Source organism: Paroedura picta, chromosome 3 (genome assembly GCF_049243985.1).
Source record: "Paroedura picta isolate Pp20150507F chromosome 3, Ppicta_v3.0, whole genome shotgun sequence".
Lineage (NCBI taxonomy): Eukaryota > Metazoa > Chordata > Lepidosauria > Squamata > Gekkonidae > Paroedura > Paroedura picta.
In genome coordinates this window covers 146,488,906-146,509,427 of record NC_135371.1, presented here as the reverse complement: position 1 = coordinate 146,509,427, position 20,522 = coordinate 146,488,906, and the positions used below count along the sequence as shown (strand labels likewise).

The 20,522-nt window shown below is 46.6% G+C and overlaps 1 protein-coding gene across 4 annotated transcripts in view; it reads left to right on the top strand.

Annotated features, from left to right (window-relative positions):
- The window catches only part of ADCY6 (adenylate cyclase 6), a 53,420-nt gene that overhangs the window by 20,762 nt on the left and 12,136 nt on the right, over nucleotides 1–20,522 (top strand). For all 4 annotated transcript variants that reach the window (XM_077328457.1, XM_077328454.1, XM_077328456.1 and 1 more), the window contains exons 7-16: nucleotides 1,179–1,306; nucleotides 5,653–5,811; nucleotides 7,696–7,837; nucleotides 7,989–8,117; nucleotides 16,029–16,054; nucleotides 16,212–16,359; nucleotides 16,491–16,588; nucleotides 18,163–18,250; nucleotides 19,158–19,274; nucleotides 20,256–20,417. In XM_077328457.1, the coding sequence (XP_077184572.1) occupies nucleotides 1,179–1,306; nucleotides 5,653–5,811; nucleotides 7,696–7,837; nucleotides 7,989–8,117; nucleotides 16,029–16,054; nucleotides 16,212–16,359; nucleotides 16,491–16,588; nucleotides 18,163–18,250; nucleotides 19,158–19,274; nucleotides 20,256–20,417 (1,197 nt within the window). The remainder of the gene's footprint in view (nucleotides 1–1,178; nucleotides 1,307–5,652; nucleotides 5,812–7,695; nucleotides 7,838–7,988; nucleotides 8,118–16,028; nucleotides 16,055–16,211; nucleotides 16,360–16,490; nucleotides 16,589–18,162; nucleotides 18,251–19,157; nucleotides 19,275–20,255; nucleotides 20,418–20,522) is intronic.

Genomic DNA, 20,522 nt, shown 5'->3' with positions numbered 1-20,522 from the left:
CATTTTGGGGATTGTATCCCAAGACTGCTTTTCCTACTCTCTTATTGATTATGAAGGCTACTCCATTTCTTCTGCGAGATTCTTGTCCACAGTAGTATACCTGATGGTCATCTGAATTAAATTTACCCATTCCTGTCCATTTTAGTTCACTGATTCCTAAAATGTCGATGTTCAGTCTTGTCATTTCTTGTTTGACCACATCCAGCTTGCCTTGATTCATGGATCTGACGTTCCAGGTTCCTATGGAATAAAAATCTTTACAGCATCGGACTGTCTTTTCGCCACCAGTTACTTCCACAACTGAGCGTCCTTTCGGCTTTGGCCCAGTCGCTTCATTCATTCTGGCGCTACTTGTACTAGCCGTCTGCTCATCCCCAGTAGCATATTGGACACCTTCCGACCTGAGGGGCTCATCTTCCGGCGTCATATCGTTATGCCTATTGGAACTGTCCATAGAGTTTTCATGGCAAAGATACTGGAGTGGTTTGCCATTTCTTTCTCCAGTGGATCACCTTTTGTCAGAGCTCTCAGCTATGACCTGTCCGTCTTGGGTGGCCCTGCACGGTATAGCTCATAGCTTCACTGAACTACGCAAGCCCCCTTGCCACAACAAGGCAGCGATCCTTGAAGGGGACAGAACATCATAGGGGGCACAATTTTTGTAACTACTTTCCCTGTAGGATAGTTTTTCCTAGCCTCTCATGTCCACTCCATGCTTTAGCTGTAAGTACATTTATGTTACACAGTGGTTTTCTGCAGCAAAAGCATAACGTATGTCCTACAGGCCCCTTGTCCTTAAATACATGGATGTACCCACTGGAGAACTGCAGCCCAACCGGGATTTTGAATGAGCACACAAGGGTGTTTAAGGATGTATGGGTGCAATTTGTGTTCCCTGCAGGAACCCCCAGTGTACCCGTGGCAAGCACTCTAAATGCATGTCACTGATGCTGCTGCTGCTTCATCTTGTGTGGTAAAAGCAGCTTCCTTGAGGGGGCACCAGTCATTTTGGGAGGGGGGTTGTCCTTGCCCTGCAGAAGTATACAGAAGCATAGCTGCAGGAGCCTCATGAGGGAGCAGACAGTTGTCAGCTGAGATGAGAGCTATTTGGAGAGGAGTTATTCTCCAATTAGAGCAAGTGTTGTTGCTGACTTACCCTCCCCCCCCTTTTTTGGCAGGAGAATCATTGCCTTCGCATCAAGATTCTTGGGGATTGCTACTACTGTGTCTCAGGGCTGCCGGAACCACGGGCAGACCATGCCCACTGCTGCGTGGAGATGGGCGTTGACATGATTGAGGCCATTTCGTGAGTGTGAGAGGGGGAGCTTGCAAAGGGGCTTGGCTTTCAAGGTGCTGTGTGCTCTACGGCAGTGGTCCCCGCTTGACAATTTTACTAAGGCCTGGGGGGGGGGGATAGTCTTTCGCCGAGGGATGTCACCGCCGCTGCCTGAGCCCCTGCTCCACTTGCTTCCTTGCTGGTGCCCCTGACTTCCCGCCGCCTGCTGTGGGGGGGGGGGTGCTGCCAGTAGCAGCTGCACAGTGCCACGCCAAGGAGGAGCCCCAGCCACGACAGCCACTGGAGAGCACCAAAGGTGAGCCAGCTGCAGGGTGGCTGGCAGGGCAGCCCCCAAGGCAGCAGCCGGCGAGGAGGAGCCGCGGCCCAGTACCGACTTATCTATGGACCGGAACCAGTCTCCGGACCAGGGGTTGGGGACAGCTGCTCTGGCAATGCTTTGAATGCCCCATAGATGTGTCACATTAATCTAGTCTTCCTTCAAACAACCGCAGTGTGCAAGGTTTTGAATTATTCAGCTCTTCAGGCTGAATATCAAAAACCAATGCACACCTTCCTTAAACATTTCGCCGGATAAAAAGTTTTGGAGAACTCCAAAGCTTGCAGAGTGCTTTGTGTTATTTTGGTAGGCCCCAATAAACAGCATTACCTTTTTGTTTTTTGTATGTTGCATTGGATGTACTGGACTACTTACTTTTTCCTTCTTTGGGGGCATCAAATTCATGAGTTCACCATAAGTAGAATTAATTATAAAAAGTTTCCAACTGGTATTTTAGCTACAAACCCCGTTACTGAAAAGGTAATTGCTGATCTGGAATAGCATTACCAGAGAAATGTAATCTGCAGTGGGGAAAGGGCACATTCTGTGTCAAAAAACACACATTTCAGAACAGAATAATTCATATATATTAGATTCTTTGCCCCCTAACAATTCTTATCTTTGCTTTGGCAAACAGGGGTGGAGACCAGCCTTTCTGGCTTCTCATCACTAGCAGTCATTAATGTCACTCTTCCTCTTATTCATTCCCATCTCATGAACATTTTGAGGGCATTGCTCATGCATTATCTTTGGAGCCACAAGAGTTAGAAACTTGCTTTTCTTCAAAATGGGCAAGTTGCAGTTTTCAGAGCTTCAATGCAGCCTTCACTGTTATGTGCTGCAGGCGTACAGTGTAATGGAGGGGATATATTTAGTTTTTCATGTGCTATTTATGCAAGTTTAGTTACTATGTCCTTTCTAAAAGCAACAAAGCAGCAGTAGTAGAAAGGTTGTGCCTTGACAGATGGACCAAGAGCTTGTCAGCTCTTGGAAGCTGAGACTGTTCAGCCCTGGTTAGGACTTGAATGGCAGATCACCAAGGCAGTCAGTCCAGGGTTGCTATGCAGAGGCTATGCAGAGGCTAGCAAACCACCGCTGTTCCTACCTTGCCTTGAAGACCCCGAAGAGGTTGCCAGCTGTAACGTGACGGCACTTTACATGGAGAGGAAGGCTGGACAGTTGTGGAACTGGAACAGACTCACACCCTTTAGTATCATTTGACGTCAATATATATTTTATTTATTTCATTTATGTACTGCCCTACCCAGTAGGAAGGATGAAACTCTACTCAAGACGGCACTGCTGGACTACCAGCATAACAGCTGTCTGAATTCTGTGTACAAGACTATGGTATACCGTGCCAAAGTTTGGTACTGCCTTTAAAACAGCAAGATTCTGGCCCTTTTGATTATAGAAGAGAAATAATTGGAAAATATTTATTGCCAGTTAAAGGATCATAACCTATGGGCACTTGGATAGCTTCTGCAGGGCTTCCTCATTGGCTACTTCTCTCTGGCCCTTTCCAACCCGCATATCGTTGATTTCCTTCCTCGCCCTCTGCTGTCAGTTTCCTTCTCAAAACATAGTGGAGGGTCCCTTGCAGTATGGCATATTGAAATAAGAGTGGATGCTGACTAAGGTCTTGTAGATCAGGAGTAGTCAATCTGTGGTCCTCCAGATGTTCATGGACTACAGTTCATGGACTACAGCAAATGCTGGCAGGGTCTCATGGGAACTGTAGTCCATGGACATCTGGAGGACCACAGGTTGGCTACCCCTGTTGTAGATTATCACAGCTTGCAGTTTTAAAGCAAAGTATATCCGACTATAGCTGTAGTTCATGGAAATCTTTACAGAGATACACCAAGCAGAGGCTTCCCCAGACTTACTGTTACTGGAACAGACTCTCTTGGCCTCTGTGGGATGCTTATCAATATGAGCAACCACCTCAGTGGAAGTCTGAACTACCGGGAGAGAACAGTGATATAGTAACATGCTGGGCTGTTTCCCAAGCTCTGGGTTGCAGTTTTCCAAAGTGTTGGGGCTGCATCACTTTCCTACCCGAGCTGCAAGTCTGGTTCCTGCTTACTGGGTTTCAGTTTCTATGCTCGAAGAACCCCACTTGCTGGATGAAGTTCACCTCCATCAGGAGCAATTATATATGTGATCAGTGGCACATAAAACAATTATTTTTATGTGCGCACACCCCAAAGAGATGGCTGTAAAGGTACAGAGAGTGACATGTAATAGAACATTCATTTTGCATGAAGAGGTTCCCAAGTACATTCTTCAGCTAAGAAAGGATCAGATAGTAGGTAATGTGAAAAGACCTCTGCTGCTAATCAGAGTAGATAACCGGTGGTTCTAATGTGGTATAAAACAGCTTCATGTCTGTGGAACTGCAAAATCAGCAAATAGTTAAGGATGGAATTTTGTGGAGAAGGGAGGGCAAACTGCCCACAGGCTCCACAGTCCAGCCATGAAGGCTGTATTGGGCCATATTGCCTACAGCTAGTAGCCAAACAAGATTAGACCTGTCCAGCCTTTGATGTTTAGGACCATGATTTAGAGCAGCCATTCTCATCCTGTTTTGGCCATGGCCCTTTTAGGAGCTCTTCTCAGGTTCTGGGGACCCCTGCAGTAGGTGGTCTGCTAGGTTAAAAAAGGCCTAAGCTAAGAGTGAACTAATTATACTTGACAAACCTTGTGTTGTATATACATGAGACAGTTTTCTAGAAAATTTGACCAAGAGAATTATGTGCATTCATTTTTTTCTTGAATGCATTAATTCAAACACACACCAAGGAATGGATTACATGATTTCTTTTTCTTTCTCTTGATGGTCAACTTTCTAGCAGTTAATGACATCATAAGTGACAAAAAGGGTATTTAATAGGTTCAGTTACCAAGACACCCCATAAACCCTTTGGGCTCCCCTTCTTACATTTTCCAGTCTTCAAATGTGCCAGGGCCCATGGAGGCCATATGGCCACTGTTGAGAACGGCTGGCTTAAAGCCTCCAAGGTGAAGCCCATTTGTCTGTTAAGTGGATAGGTATTATTAATCTGTTAACATTACTATATCACTGTTCCACGCACTGTATTATCTACTAATGGCATTTGTGCAGCATAGAGGAAGAGGGACACTATGTTTTGCCCTAGCCCCTGGGTTGCTTCTCTACAACCCCAATGTTGTGTTCACTGGCCTGGTATATGGTGAAGAATTTGTACATTAGATGCACTGACCTACATTCACTGTACCATATTGACCAAACTTGTCAATTGATCCTAGAGTCTTTTTCTCTCTTACCTTCCCTTGCCTTCAGTGAGCCCTGCACATTATTTTATTTATTTTATTTATTTATTTATCATACTTATATACCGCCCTCCCCGGAGGCTCAGGGCAGTTTACATCATAACAAGGAACAATACATAAAACAGTCTATAAAAACATGTAATAACCTTATACTAATAACTATTAATTGTAACCAGATAATAATACAACAGCACAGTATAACAGTATAACACTATGGCAGTACAAACAGGTCCAGGGCTTATTGATGGAATTCTGAGGGGGGGTGGGGGTGGAGCAGGGGCCCTTGGTCGCTGTTGATTGCGTCTGGTCTCAACCAAATGCCTGGTGGAAGAGCTCCTTTTTGCAGGCCCTGCGGAACTGTTTAAGCTCCGTCAGGGCCCTGATCTCCTCCGGGAGATTGTTCCACCAGGTGGGGGCCAGAACAGAGAATGCTCTGGCCTGGTCGAGACCAGACAGACTTCTTTAGGGCCAGGGATCTTTAGCTGGTTGGTTGCGGTAGAGCGCATTCTAAACAGCTTTCCTTCCTTCTGTCCTCTGTCCACCTGACACTTGCATCTGTCCCAGTTTGATTCTACCTTTTCTCCCATGAGCTCAGGGCAGTGTCCGTGTTTCTCTCCTGTCTACACCTAAGCTTCCTTTTAAGTCCTTCGCTAACCTCTTAGGAGGGTGTGTATAGAAAAGATTGGAGGGTGATTGATGCTAATTCCATTTCCCCTCCTTCCAGGCTGGTACGTGAGGTGACAGGTGTGAATGTGAACATGCGTGTCGGGATCCACAGTGGGCGTGTGCATTGTGGAGTCCTGGGGCTGCGCAAGTGGCAGTTCGACGTCTGGTCCAACGATGTCACCCTGGCCAACCACATGGAGGCTGGTGGTAAAGCTGGGTGAGTCCGGTTGTCTCGGGGCTGGGGAAAGCATGCAGAGGATCTGGGTATTGATGGGATGTGATTCTACATTAAGGGAATGATTTGGAGAAGCACTTCATAGTTGCTCAAGTACCTGGATGGGGCTGTGGGTTAAAGATTGTGGGATGGGGCAGCACTGTATATTGTGGAGAGCACAGTGGAGGCACATGGCTCTCAGGATCTGGGAGAGAGCTGCTTCCTCAGGCTATTCTGGAAGCTTTCTGCTAGCACTGTGGTCATACCATTGACCCCATCTATCAAACATGGGTGGCTCTAGCCTTTCTGCTGGAAGGATAGCGTTGTTTCAGAGAGATCCAGTTGCACTTTGAATATCTGCTGCAGATGTGGGCGAAGTAATTGCCAAAGGAAACACCCTATTTGTGGTGCATCTTCTGCAGATGTCACTGGCACCATCCAGTAGATGCTCCTCACAGCAGTGTAGCCATCTTCTCTTCACTCAAGGGCTTACTAATTGGGATCAGGAATGGGTGTTTTCCAGGAACTCAAGAGGCATTGTTGAATCTTTAACAGTAATTCTTCCACAACAGCAAGCCCTGACCAGGGCAATAATTGATTTCTCCAGTCACCTTTATGTAGATCTTCTGGGAGAGCCATGTCTGCAGAGCACCCCACCCCCAGCATAAACTTGGTTTGGCTGTGGCTTCTAACCAAGAAACCATGGAGTCCCATAGAGCTTGCCATCCCTGCTTTCATAAATCGTGGTAGCTGTGATCAAGGTCTGCTGAGATCTACCTTTCCCTCACCATGATTCCATCATCTCTCTTCTGAAGCTTCTGCACTGTTTTTTGCTGTTGCCATCTGCATCAGTTTCACATTTGTTGTCCTTGATGTTTCTCACTCTGTACTCCAGCTATGCCTGTCAGCTTTCTTGTTCTGTGTAGTTTGTACAACATTATCTACTAAAATCTCAGTTTGTTTCAAGCCACTCTTGCTTTTGTGCCTTCTACTCTGAAATGAACCAGGGAGCCCTACCTGATGAACTGTGAGCCTGTATAGAGTTCCCTTTCTGGAGCCTTTTGGAAGGGCCTATTGGTAGCACATGTGTGTGGAGAGCAAGGGCACTATGTCTTCTGTCTCTTTCTGTGCATGCTGAGAGCAGCAGTATGGTGAGAGGACTCTGTATTGGATAGGAATCTTCAATGGCTCCACCTCTTGACTTTTTCCTCATGATGGTATACCTTGCTACTTAGCTTGTGTTTCCTGTACCTGGCTCCCTTGGTGTACTGGCTGCAGTTCTAGCCTTGACTCCAGTAAAGCCATAGTTATGGTCCTTCCTCTTCCTGGCAGGTGACTCGGATGTAATTCAAGCTACTTGTTTTTGCAGCTTAGTGAATCTGAGATCTAAAAAAGCTGAAAACCGTTGTGCTCCCCCATTTCCTGTAGACTTACCCCTCCTCCTACCTGGCTCATAAAGTAGCTCCTTTAAATTCCACTTCCCAGCAAAATTTTCCTTTGCTTGTGCTCCTGCTGTGATCTGCCCATCTCAACTATTTAGCTATCTGTCCCCGACCTCTTGCTCCATCCCTTTCTGGCCCACCCAAACTAGGCTGCTTTTGTGTTGCCCATTCCTTGCCTTTTGACACATGACAAATGATTCAGCTGTAGTGATCACCTTTTTAGGGGTGATCCACAAAGTAGGGTGGCTGCATGGCAGAGTTCTGTGGTAGAAAGCGAATCTCCCATTTCAAGAAAGTTGGGTTCCAGGTGCTGAGAAAGACGATCTTTGCCTGAGACACTGGGGAGCTGCGGCTCTCAAGAGAACACACTAAGAGTGTGCAGTCCAATGAGTTGAGACTGTATAAAGCGGGTTGGGTTGTTCATAGCTGAATCTTCTCATGGCAGGCGGATACACATTACACGGGCAACACTCCAGTACCTGAATGGGGACTATGAAGTGGAGCCTGGACATGGGGGTGAGCGCAACGCCTACCTTAAGGAGCATAACATCGAGACCTTCTTCATTGTGGGTTGCAGCCAGAAACGAGTGAGTCCAACTGTGGTCGCATTAAAGTATTTTGCCATTAATATAGGGATGGAAAAGCTTGACTTCCACCTACACGGCACTGGTTCCCTACTCTGAGTATAGTTCACTGAAAGGGTGACTTCCCACTGTTTCCTGTGCTACTTTTCAACAGAAAGAAGAGAAGGCCATATTGGCCAAACTGCAGCGGGCCCAGGCCAACTCCACCGAAGGGCTGGTGCCTCGCTGGGTACCCGAGCGGTCGTTCCCCCGGACCAAGGACTCGAAGGCCTTCCGGCAGATGGTGAGTACAAGCAAAAGGGGCAAGGAGAGCAGGCTTGGCTGGACAGGTTGATGGAATAGGAGTAGCAATTTATTTTTCTGAGGCATGTCAGTTGTCTGCTTGTAGGACCTTGGAATTACTCCTCTGGTCATGCTCTGCATTAATACTTTTCCATATCATGTTTTGGGCTGTAAAGCGAAGGAAAGAGGGTCCTGCAAGGGTTTACTCCTATGGCACATGGGGACTGCCGTTGTGGTGGCTTTCAACTGCCTTATCATGTGGCCAAAATGCCATGTGCATCTTTTGGCATGTGCTGGATTTAGTGCTTGTGTGTGATGTGTGTTTATGACATGTGCATAGGAAGTTGTCTTGTTCAAATTAAACTGCTGCCTAGGCTGTAATTGTTTTCAAACTAGGAAAAGGTTTGGCTTCCTGTAGCTGTATGCAAGATTTTCTGTAGTTATAATTCCTGTATGTAATTTTTGGTTTGTAACATATAATGAGCAAAGTTTGTAATATAAGCGAATTGTTTCACTTTTTCATTTACAGTGTGTGCTTTGGCATTCTTTGTTTTGACAAAAGGTCTTTGGTAGAGGTCTTTCCAAATTCCCTTTGTCCTTTGATTGGAGATACCGGGGATTGAACTTGAAGTGACCTCACATGGTAGAGCATCTTTTTAAATGGATGTAGAAGGTCCCAAATTCAATCCCTAGGATTTCCACTTACAATGCTCAGCAGGCAATAGCACACCACTCCTGGACATCTGGTGCCAGTCAGAGGAGATAAGATTGACTTCAGTAGGCCAAACACCTGATTAAGTACCTACATATATATACATATATAAATGTGTGTGTACATGTACGTGTAGATGTATACATATATGTATATATAATGTATATCTATATATATGACAGCAGGTGCATGCAAAAATGTGCTATCACTGAGATATGGGTCTTTCCTAGGGGAAAAAAGAGTGTTGATATAGTAAAAACCAAGACAGACAAGGCTTCTCCAAAGCAGTCAAGGATTAAAGCCAATATGCTTGGGTATAGAAACTAAGATTATTCTGTTCCTGGTTGACTGTTATTAAATATTGTCTGTCAAAATGAAAAAGCAGTGCAGCACTTTAGAAAGCTATTTACACTTTAAGCTGCCGCTAAAAGAATTGTCTGCCTCAAGATATGAACTGTGAGAGCTACATAAAACAAGGAGTGGCAGTGGGTGTGATAAACACTGGAACTAGGAATGCTTTGAGGAAGGACCAGTAAATTTAACCCTGCTGTTGGCAACTTATTCAGCTCACCTGCAGAATAGGCCAATCCTGTGTTGAGTAGGTGGTTGGACTAGATGGCCTGTATAGCCCGTCCAACTCTATGATTCTACCATCAGCTGTTTCTGAATACCATAGCCAGGCCGATGACTAAGGTTTACTGATCTGGTCTTTTTTTGTCAGACGTACCATGGTGTTTTCAGTTGCAACTCAAGGAGTTGCTCCTTTTTCTGTACAGCTGTAAAATCTTGGGGGCCAGGGAGGTCTGTAGTCTCCCATATGATCCTTCCTGAGCTCGTGTTCTGAGGCTCTGCTGTGGGCAGTTATCAGGGGTAGTCAACCTGTGGTCCTCCAGATGTTCATGGACTACAATTCCCATGAGCCCCTGCCTGCAAATGAATACAAAGAATACATGGGTCATCAGTTGCTCAAGGGCTGTAGGTGGGGGATGCCAGCTTCCAGGTGGAGGATGGGAATCCCCCCAGAATTACAGCTTATCTCTGGACTTTGGAAAGCAGTTCCCCTGAAGAAAACGACTGCTTCGGAGGGTGGACTGAGGTTCCTCTTCTCCCACGGAACTACCTCCAAATCTCCAGGCGTTTTCTAACCTGTATCTGGCAGCCCAACCCCCCCCCCCATCCCCCAGCCGTGGCCAGGAAGAACCGGGTAGCCTTAGCTGTAGATCATTACCATAACCATTAAATTATAAAACAATAAAATTATACTGGAAGTAAAACTGTACACTTAACATACCACAGTTACAGTTTATCCCCTTTGGAGCAAAACACATCTCTGAGAGACAGGTCTCTCCTGTTTTAGCAGTTGAAAACCCAAATGTCACCACCCTTCTCCTTCACACATGCTTGGCACAGCAGAGCAGAACCATTACTTCTGTGCTTCATTGTGGCCTGGTGGTCCAGGGGGGGGGGGGGGCTGGGCTAGGCTTCAGGTAGGACTGCCAGTCTCCAGGTAGAGCCTGAATATCTGGAATTACCCCAGCTCTCAACTACAGAAATCAGTGCCCCTAAATGAAATGGTTGCTTTGAAGGATAGGTTGTATGATATTATATCCAGCTGAAGTCCCTCATCTCCCTACGTTGCCTAGGTTACACACCCAAATCCCCAGGAATTTCCTAGCCTGGAGTTGGCAACTTTAAAACCAGAGCATTATGACTGGTGGGATTGTGTGTGTGTGTGTGTGGGGGAGGGGGAATATTACAATTTTGTATCAGGCCTAGATAAATTATGCTGGAGTCCTGCAAAGAATAAAGCCGGCTTCAGGAAAGGGGATGGTTTTGAAAGGCAAGGATAATAGGGCAATCAGCATATTCAGAAATATGCTGCTCCATAGAAGGATGCTCCGCCAAGGTCCGTCTTTGCTCCCAATCCCACCCACTCGCAGCTCCACCCCCAAATCCCCAGATATTGCCCAGCCCAGACCTGGCAACCCTACAAGTAGTTGATAGCAGCCAAATTCAGGGCTGGAGCCGTGATATTCCCCAACAGTTGGAAATATGATCATGTGCCCAGCCAGGATTGGCAGCCTCCAGGTAGGACCTGGAGATATCGTAGAATCGCAACTAATCTCCATGTGAAAGAGACGAGTTTCCCTGGAGCAGATGGCTGGTTTGGAGGGGGGCTCCCTAGAACGGCACTCCATTGAGGTCCCTCCCTGCCCCCAATCCCATCCACTTCTTGTTCCACCACCAGTCTCTCCAGGTAATGTCCAACCCAGATCTGGAAACGCTGCCCCCTATAAAGCAGTCCTCTGCAGCAGGGTGAGTAGGGCTGCCAGGGCCTGCCCTCTGCCCGTGGCACCACCTAACTGTTGGTGAGTTGCTGAGGAGTGGGACTGGCTCTCTTCTCCCCCCCCCCCATTCACCAGCAAGCATGAGGCCACCTTAAGGTGAGAAGTAGCTCAGCAGGGTGAGCAGGGACACTGAGACTAGCCCTCTGGCCATGGCACTGCCTGACTATCAACGGCTCACTGCAGCATGGAGCCAGCCCTCACCCCCCCCACACTCTCCGGCACACAAGAGGCTGCCTTGGGAGAGAAGAGACCCAGCAGGGCTGCTAGGGCTGGCCATCCTCTCGCTGTCCCCACTCACTGTTGATGTTTGGCCGCAGAGTGGGGCTGGCTCTTCTCCCACCCTCCTAAGTGTCTGGAAGCAGCAGGAAGGAGGAGGATGGCAGGGAAGAGCTGCAATAAGCCCTGAGTAGGAAACTGCCTTCTCCTTCTTGGGTGCATATTCCCCACGGAGGACCAGTCAAGGTGGGTTTTACCTGGTGCATCATTGCAAACACAAACAGGGTATTATTGGGGGAAGCGGGGGAGTTTGGAAAATTAAATTATAGAAGGTTCCTAACAGATTCCTCTGAGGGGGAAAATTGTTTCCCTGTTCTACTGGGAGTGTTTGTGTGGCCGTGGGAACTATCTTCCATAGCCCACATGCTTGCCTCTTCCTCTTGGCTTTTCTAGCAGTAGTGGAATCTTGTTTCCTCTGAGAGTTTGCTGCTTCCGCCCTGTTACCTCCCCAATGTACTTCTTTTCCAAGTCTTTTTCTCCCCACCACCCTTAAATGAACAGACTCAGAGCCACAGTTCTCGATGGCCCATGGAAGAGTTTATCTGACTACCAGTAGACATACTAACTCTGAACTGAGGGGCATTCATTCTGTTTTTGTGAGGGGCAGGGTTGCAAGAAGTGGCGTGACTGGCACATGTTCTGGAACACTGAGGGCCCTCATTGTTGGGCGTCATCAGTTTCATTATAGGACCTGACTGCATCTGAAAGGATTAGTTTGGATTAGTACATGCCGCCAGCCTACACACTACTCTGAATATGAGTGGGCTCCCTGAATGCGTAAATGGAGCAGCTCTGGTTGGCGTGTCTTCAGCAATTGCTGAGTGTACTCAGAAACCTCAGTTAACAATGGTTAGTTTAAACTATCATTTATTGAACTCGCCATGGTTAATGCGGCATATGATGGGAAGTTGTCAAACTGGGCGTTCCAAACAGGTTCTATTTTCAGGCAGTGAGGATCTGCAAGATGTCTCTCCACCTCACCCCCACCCCCACCTGGTCCCAGCTTTGTGCCCTAGTGGTTGGGCTTAGGCCAGGATTCCTGCATTCTGACCCAAGTAACTAACATCACTAACCAGGATTCACAAGCTGGGATGTACTTCTGGCTGAGTATCCTGGTTTGTGGCCCTTCTACTGAACAGAATTAGTGGTTCATCCAGCAAATTTGATTTGATCAAGTTGCAGTTTATATACTCTAGTTTAAATGTGTCACCTGAATGCAGTCCAGGGGGCATATGGACTTCCTTATCTATTGCTGTCTGCCTACCTGTCCCTAGCATGGAAAAACCTCTATTTTCCAAATGTCCTTTCCCTTTGGAATTTTTAATAGTGGTATCTGGGGAATTAAACTGATTCTGTGCTCTATATCAGTGGTCCCCAACCCCCGGACCGGGACCGGTCCATAGATCAGTCAGTGCCGGGCTGCAGCTCCTCCTCATCCTCCTCCTCAGCTGCTGCCCTGCCACTCTGCTGCTGGCTCACCTTTGGTGCTCTCCAGCGGCCGCCATGGCTGGGGCTCCCCCTCGGCGTGGCACGGCACAGCTGCTGCTGGCAGTGCCCTCCAGCAGGTGGTGGGAAGTCAAGGGGTGTTGGCAGGAAACCAAGTGGAGCAGGGGCTCAGGCAGTGGCGGCGACGTCCCTTGGCAAAAGACTACACACACACACACACCCCGGGGCCTCAGTAAAATTGTCAAGCATTGACCGATCCCCGGTGATAAAAAGGTTGGGGACCACTGCTCTATATGAAAGCTGGTTCTTAGAAATTTGAGACACCTTTTCTGTCTTTATATGTCTTGCTGCGGTAACAATGAGGTCTCAGACCAGTTGATAATCAGTAAAACTGGCAACAAGTGAAATAATGACCAATAATATTTGCAACAATAACTGCATTAAAATCATATCAGTGGCTGCTAAAAATGTATAGATAATTTTACAGCAAAAAAGTGAAAGAATATAAAAACATACAGTTCCCTTTAACAACTTAAAAAAACCCAGGGAATTAAGCCCCATTGAAATAAGGTTTTCTTAGTCTGTGGAACCCATCCCTTCTGACTCTATTCCCATCTTTTGCAAAGTAAAATGTAAACTCAGTACTTTCCGCACACCCGTTTCCAATGAAGTGTATACTATACAAAATGGGTTACAATCTTGAATTTGCATAATTTTTGATTTTTTTTTAAAGATTAACATTCTAAAGCCCCTGTTTAAGGTGCACTTCAGCATAGTGCCTCAATTTATTGGTTGCTAAGCAACAGCCCTTGGTTTCACATCATTTTATTGCTATGGGTGCAGTTAATTGTTGGTTGCTAAGCTGCAATTTGTTGCTATGGCGTTGGTTGCTTAGTGGGTTTGGCTTGACATTGGTTGCCATGCCGTAGTTTGTTTGAGGATGTTTCACTTGTGTGGTGTTGGCAACTATGCCACCAGTTGGCAGTTTTTGGTATGACATGGTTAATTAGTGGCTTCTTGTTGCCATGGTGCTGGCTAGAGAAACTGTTGTTGAGGCCTGTTCATTCGTCAGGATGATGGGAAGGTTGGCTGTTGGACTGGAAGTTGAGACCTAGGTTCAAATCCCCACTCTTATTTTATTTTTATTATTTTTTGTTACATTTATATACCACCCTACCCTGGGGCGCAAGGCGGCTTACATGGAACATAAGGAATTATACATTGAACTCAGTTTTGCCAATAAATTAGAATATAACAATGGGATAGTAATCAAACAGGTCGATGGAGTAGATTCAGATTCATGGATTCCAGGGAAGGAGGTTCAGGGGCCCAGTAGGTGTTATCGATTCTGTCTGACCTCAGCCCAATGTCTGGGGGAGGAGCTCCCTTTTGCATGCCCTGCAGAACTGCTTTAGCTCTATCAGCTCCTTTAAGATTGCTGGTTGACCTTGGGCCAATCACACTCTCTTGACCTAACCTGCCTCACAGGGCGGTTGTTATGAGAATGAAAATGAAGGGTGAGAGAATGATGCCTGTTGCTCTGAGCTCCTTGGAGAAAGTTTAGGCTAAAAATATATACTAAGTACATATATAATACAGGAGCCTTCCTAGTTGTGGTGGAGGAATAATCTGCAGCAATACTTTAGGGTCACTTAACTCCCACCAACTTATCACAGGAAGAGCAAAATACTTTAATTACACAAAAGAACTGTGGGGTGCCTGGGACAACAAGGGATACAAAGAAGACAAGATAGTTGTCCAGACCCTTTGTGTAACTGCTCCTTTCTCTAGGAGCATTTCCAGGCTTTCTGTTGGGCCTTCTTCTCACCCAGTTGACACACCCATAAGTTGCACATTAACCAGTTAGCAGGCAAGCGGGTAGGTTTATTGCACTTCCCTTTGTGAAGGGAACTGTGTGAGCGAGACCAGAGAGAGAATGCTGAGGTTTGTAGCCAAGCACATATCAACCTAAGAGGCTGAAGGCCATTCTCTTCATGTGGGAGGGAAGGGGGATATGAGAGAGAGAGAGTTCAGAACGTAGATCACCATGTGAGAAGAGAAATAGAGAACATATTGCCAGAAGATCAGAACAAAAACAAAATTGACCACAGATTTTCATGATTTGCCACTGGTGTGCATATTACTGTGAATGGCACGTGTCCGTTCCCTACATGGAGCCTTGAAGGAGTTTTCACAGCAGTTTCACCCCCATCGCCTTCCTCACACTAGCCTTTCAACAGATATGGCTTTTCTTTATGGCTCCTGCAACCTCAGGGATGATCTTTTAGGGGGTCACAAATGGGAAAATTTGATGTTCCTCTCATACATAGGCAGATGTACAAAATACTGAGGCTGTTGACACCTAAAATGGAATCCTGACAATCTCAAGCACCTCCAGTGAATGAGTATCTTACAATAAAGACTGACAAGTGTGGACAGTCACTTAATTGTGATAGCCATTGTCCCTTTAACATAATTGTATAGTTTAAGCCAGTGGTTCTCAACCTGGGGGTCAGGACCCCTTTGGGGGTTGAACAACCCTTTCACAGGGGTCGCAGCAGGGCGAGCAGCTTGGCCCCAGGGGGGGGGGGGCGCTGCCACTGTTGCTGCTGCTCGTCCTGCAGGCACCCGTGGTCAGCCCCTCCAGCAGTGCCTCCAGCACAGTACAATCTCCCACCAGGCGCTCCAGGTTGTGGCTGAGTTCAGCAGGACAAGAGGTAAAACTGAACTGAGAAACCCCGGGAAAAAACCAATTTATATCCTATCATGAACAGTGGATCTTCACGCCATTGGCCAGTTTCGGTTTAATTTCTGTGAAAGAACACTTGCATAATTTTATGGTTGGGGGTCACCACAACATGAAGAACTGTATTAAAGGGTCGTGGCATTAGGAAGGTTGAGAACCACTGGTTTAAGCATCCCTTCACTACGTATGTGGGATTTATTACACACTCTTGCAGCTGTCAGCCGTCTCTGTGCTTGGGAACCTTCCCTGCAAAACATGTGTGTTCACATGGAAATAGAAAGATGTCCATTAAGAATAATTTTGTATTATGCAATTGCTCAGCTGCTGTGAGCACTTCAATGCAAGGAAGGCTTTAAAATATATCTTTGTTTCCTTCTCCCTCAGGGGATTGAGGATTCCAGCAAAGACAAGTAAGTACCTTCCCATTATCATTGGATTGGGGTCCTTTGCTCCTTTGCTCTGCTGTGGCAGTGTGAGAAATAATGGAAGTGCACTGAATAGGCATGTTGTGCTGCTGTGTGGTGCCTCTGCCTCTTTGTTGTCAACATGGAACTTCCTCTCCTGCAGCCGAAGTACGCAGGAAGCCCTGAATCCCGAAGATGAGGTGGATGAGTTTCTGGGCCGTGCCATCGATGCCCGAAGTATTGACCAGCTGCGCAAGGATCACGTCAAGCGCTTTGTGCTCACTTTCCAGAAACCTGAGTTGGAGAGAAAGGTGCTTTCCCTTTGCTGGCAGGACCTCTGAGTTCCAGATGGGGAATAGCGAAGGGTCGTCCCTTCCTGTTCCTCTTCAGTGTTGACCACAGCCTCTTGATGTAACTTCCCTTTTCTTCTCCAACACTGCAGTATTCCAAGAAGGTGGACACTCGCTTTGGGGGATATGTGGCTTGCACCATGCTTGTCTTCTGCTTCGTTTCTTGTATCCAGATTGTCATCTTTCCCCAGTGAGTGATACATATGCAGGAGTATGTTCACTGTGTATTCTTTCTGCAAATGCATGCTGACGGTGATGTACCCATGATATGTACATTGCGTATATACATCTTTCAAGTAGTGTTGCCAGCAGGCTTGGAAAACAAATGTCCTGACCCTTTAATAGAGGCATCTATGTGTGGAAATGGGCAGCTGAAGTTTGTCAAGACATGGAGGGAAATAGCTTGACCTGATAAATCACATCCCTGCTAAAGGGATGGGACCTTTTTCTTTAAGCCTGTTGGAAACCCTAGTTGCAGGTGTTCAGGTGTCTTGCTTATTAAACTGTAATGATAGGCATCAGACAGGGGTATGTATAGGTTATGGCTTGGATCCTGTATCTGTATGTAGTACTATTCCTCCGTTGCAGAGGCATTCCTCCGCTGCAGGACATACTTCCTCTGGCACTGGACTCAGTAGTTCTGCCTGCACAAGATGGATGTCCTTCAGTGAGCCCAGAAGCACCAGCTAGGAGAGGAACTTGCTCCACAGTGGAGGGCCATCTCTGCCATGAGAAGTGTGGAAAGAAGGTGTAGGATCAAAGCCTGTTGACCCCAGCACAATGGTGTCCTCATACAAATGCCACAGTGTATACCATGTTTACCAGCAGCAGATGAACGGCTTCTCCATGACACCTATCTCTAATTGAGAAAGTCTCTGACACTTTCAAGGAAGCAGAGGGGAAAACCTAAAGATAACTGTGTAGAAAAGTGCAGCTCCTCCTGAATCCTATGTGAGCATACAGAGTTTTCCACCTTTAGCTCACTCTGGCTTGGCAGTAATAAAATATTTTTCTACTATACCTGTTCAGAATTCCGACTTCATAGCAAGCTGGGGGTTTTTGCTGGGTCTAGAACAGGCTTTCTCAACCAGGGTTCTAAACCCTGGGGGTTCTTCACAATCCTGAAAGGGTTTCCTGAATGGGTGGGAGTTAATTAAATTGTTATATATTTTTTAAAATGTGTTAAACATTTATTGGGTGGTATGACCGTATATGGTTATGTCAGCCCACCCATTCCTCCCAAAATGGCCAATGATGGGACTGGAGGGGGAGGGGCCCCAGGTGGGCATGTAAACAGCTATGCTTCCCAGCCAAATTCTGCACGATCACGTCCCTTCTGGGGTTTCTCAGTGGTAAAAAATTTGAGAAGGCCTGGTCTAGAGCGACGCTATCTATGGGCAGGGCTGTTTAGACTGGTGAAATGGAGGATTTTGAGAGGAATACTGCTGGTGCACGAAGATTGGTGGGAGGCTCTGTCCTAGCAGAAGGCTCTACTGTGAACTGGATCATTAAAACAAAACCAAGCTGGCCCTGATAATGGGAGAATGATTCAAAGAGGGAAGCACAGGCTGAGCTTTACCTAGCAGGGCTATTTAAACTCAGTCCCTTTTACTGTATTCAGAACAGGAGATGATGAGAACTGTCACATTGTAATTGCATAATGCACCATCTCAACATGGTGAGAAAAAAAAACCTCAGGTGGTAAAGTAAACCTTTGGCAATGTCTTTGGTTGCTGAGGCTGATCCTGCCCCCTCTCCCTACAGCTCCCCTCTGATGCTTGGCGCCTACATCAGCATCTTCGTCACCCTGGCCACCATCCTTTTTGTCTGCGCCATCTACTCCTGCTTTGGCGTGAGTGACTTGGTTTTTGGGGAGCCTGGTATGAGTGACCCTTGAGTTCTCCTATGGAATCCTCTGACTTTCCTTCCTCCTACCTTAGCACCTTCCTTCAGGAGAGTATGCATAATTCAGACCGATTACATGTGTAGCATACAGTTTTTGTCATGTTTCTTCCCTTGCCCCTACATTGAATGAGGGCACTGGGGCCTTGCTATCAAATTTGGCTCCCGTCAAGCTGGGGGAGGGGGGGACGAGGAAAGGCAAGGCAGGTCTGTAGCCGGCAGTAGGAGCAGAATCCCTGAGTTGCTCTGACTAGTGAGCAAATAGGACCAAGAAGTGTATCTGAGGGAAAAAATCCAAATTGTTAGAATGAGGTAGTAGAATGCTAAGATGTTAGAATTTTCATACTAAGTTTTACTTCAAACTAAACATTGTGCCTCAAACTCTTTCCAAATAGAAAAGAGTTGCTACCCATTCTCTTTGCTTTACATGATTTCTTCTTGATTGCACTAGTTTTCTGCTTGTGTGGACTTTCCCCCCTTATTCAAAGGAATATCCAAAGCTTCAACCCACCACCTGTGGTCTGAAGTGGTATAGCCCAGCCCCATCTCATTCTCCTACGTATGTGAACCATGTGTCAAAGTATCCCATTGACCTGCACTGGCCTATTGTAACGAAAAGGCTACTCTAATGCTTCTGTTGAGCTCCCTGTAATTTCCTCCTCGCCCTCAGCCCAGTCCAGCTAAAAACGCTGCTTGATATTTCTAGGACCTGATTGAGGGCTTGGCACATCATTCTTGGGGAGAGGTAGGTAAGAAACTTGCTCCAGTTTCATTGCTGTGGAGCAAACCAGTTTCAGATTCTTAACCAGGCAAATGGGGGCCCGTTCATATCACTTTTCTTTCTTCTCTCTCCACAGCCATTCCCAGCCATTTTGCAGCAGTTGTCCCGCAAGATCATCCAGTCCCGAACCAACAGCACAATCACTGGAGTGGTTGCTATTCTGCTTGTCTTCTTCTCTGCCTTCATCAACATGGTATGAGGAAGGAGGGAGGTTTAATGAAGCCTGAAGTGGGCTTCTGTGTAAATTCTTGGCAGTCAGGCCTTTGTGGGCAGGAGCTGGCCCAGATTAAGGTCTGATCGAACCTGAAAAGTGCCCAGGTCATTCTTTATCTGTGGTTTCTGAAAAGATCTAAAAACCATGTAAAAGGAGCATCGTTTTCTGTACCGAAAGCACTCCTTCGGTTTGTCCCTTTGAGAAAGGGAAGACTTTGCAAGTCCTTGAAACAATATGAAAGCCTGATGATGAATGACTTCAGAAGGGCAGCCCTGTCGGTCTGCACTAACGAAACAGACAGGAGCCCTGTGGCATTTCAAAGATTTAACAAAACACAAACTTTCATAAAGAAGAAAGGAAACAAAGGCAAATGGGGATAATGCAGCAGGAAAGTGAAATTGTATAAATAGACATGGAAAGTCCTTCGTGTTTTGCTGTAGCTTCATCAGGGGAATTCTAAATGCGTTCATCTACTGTGCTTTTCCCAGCTGCTGAATTCAGATCAGCAGTGTAGATGGACTCATTTAGAGATTCACCTGATGAACCTAGGCCAAAACACGTAGGAGCTTTTCAGTGTTCTTTAAATACATTTTCCACTTCTCACTGCATTTTCAGCATTTGTCTTCAGCATTTCAGCCTGTTTTTGTCTTGGTGACTGGTTTGCTGTTTTCATCGTGAAGAGAGCTCCAGCTCACAAAAGCTTATGGTGAAAAAGCTTACACTTTCCGTAGCATGTAAGAAGACACTGGACTTGTGTTTTGATATAATACAGACCTTGCTTATTGCAGGCAGAAATTGGATGATTCTGCCTTCAGATTGTCTCTGGCCTTGGAGTGACAAGGGTTCTGGCTGTATTGTTTCCATACCCCTTCTGCCAGAAGTCTGAGAAGCTGTTATTGGGTGACTCCAGAGTCGTGTCCTGTGCCCGACATAGCCATTTTTTTCTCCCTTCCACCTCAGTTTGCTTGCAGTCGGGTCCAGCTCCAGGATTGTGTCGCTGATCTTCTGAATGTTACTCCACCTGCTGTGGGTCCCTGCCTTCTTCATTCCCTTAACTACTCATTGGCCTCGGACAATCTACCCTGCCAGGGAAATGGTGCTTCTAGTTGCAACTTTCCTGAGGTAAACGTGGTTCAGGAATTCAAGTGTGAGGAGAATGGAAAGCTAGACATGGTGTGAGGATAAAGCTCGGAAGCTATTGTGTTGGGGCTTGGAGAAGTACTTCCT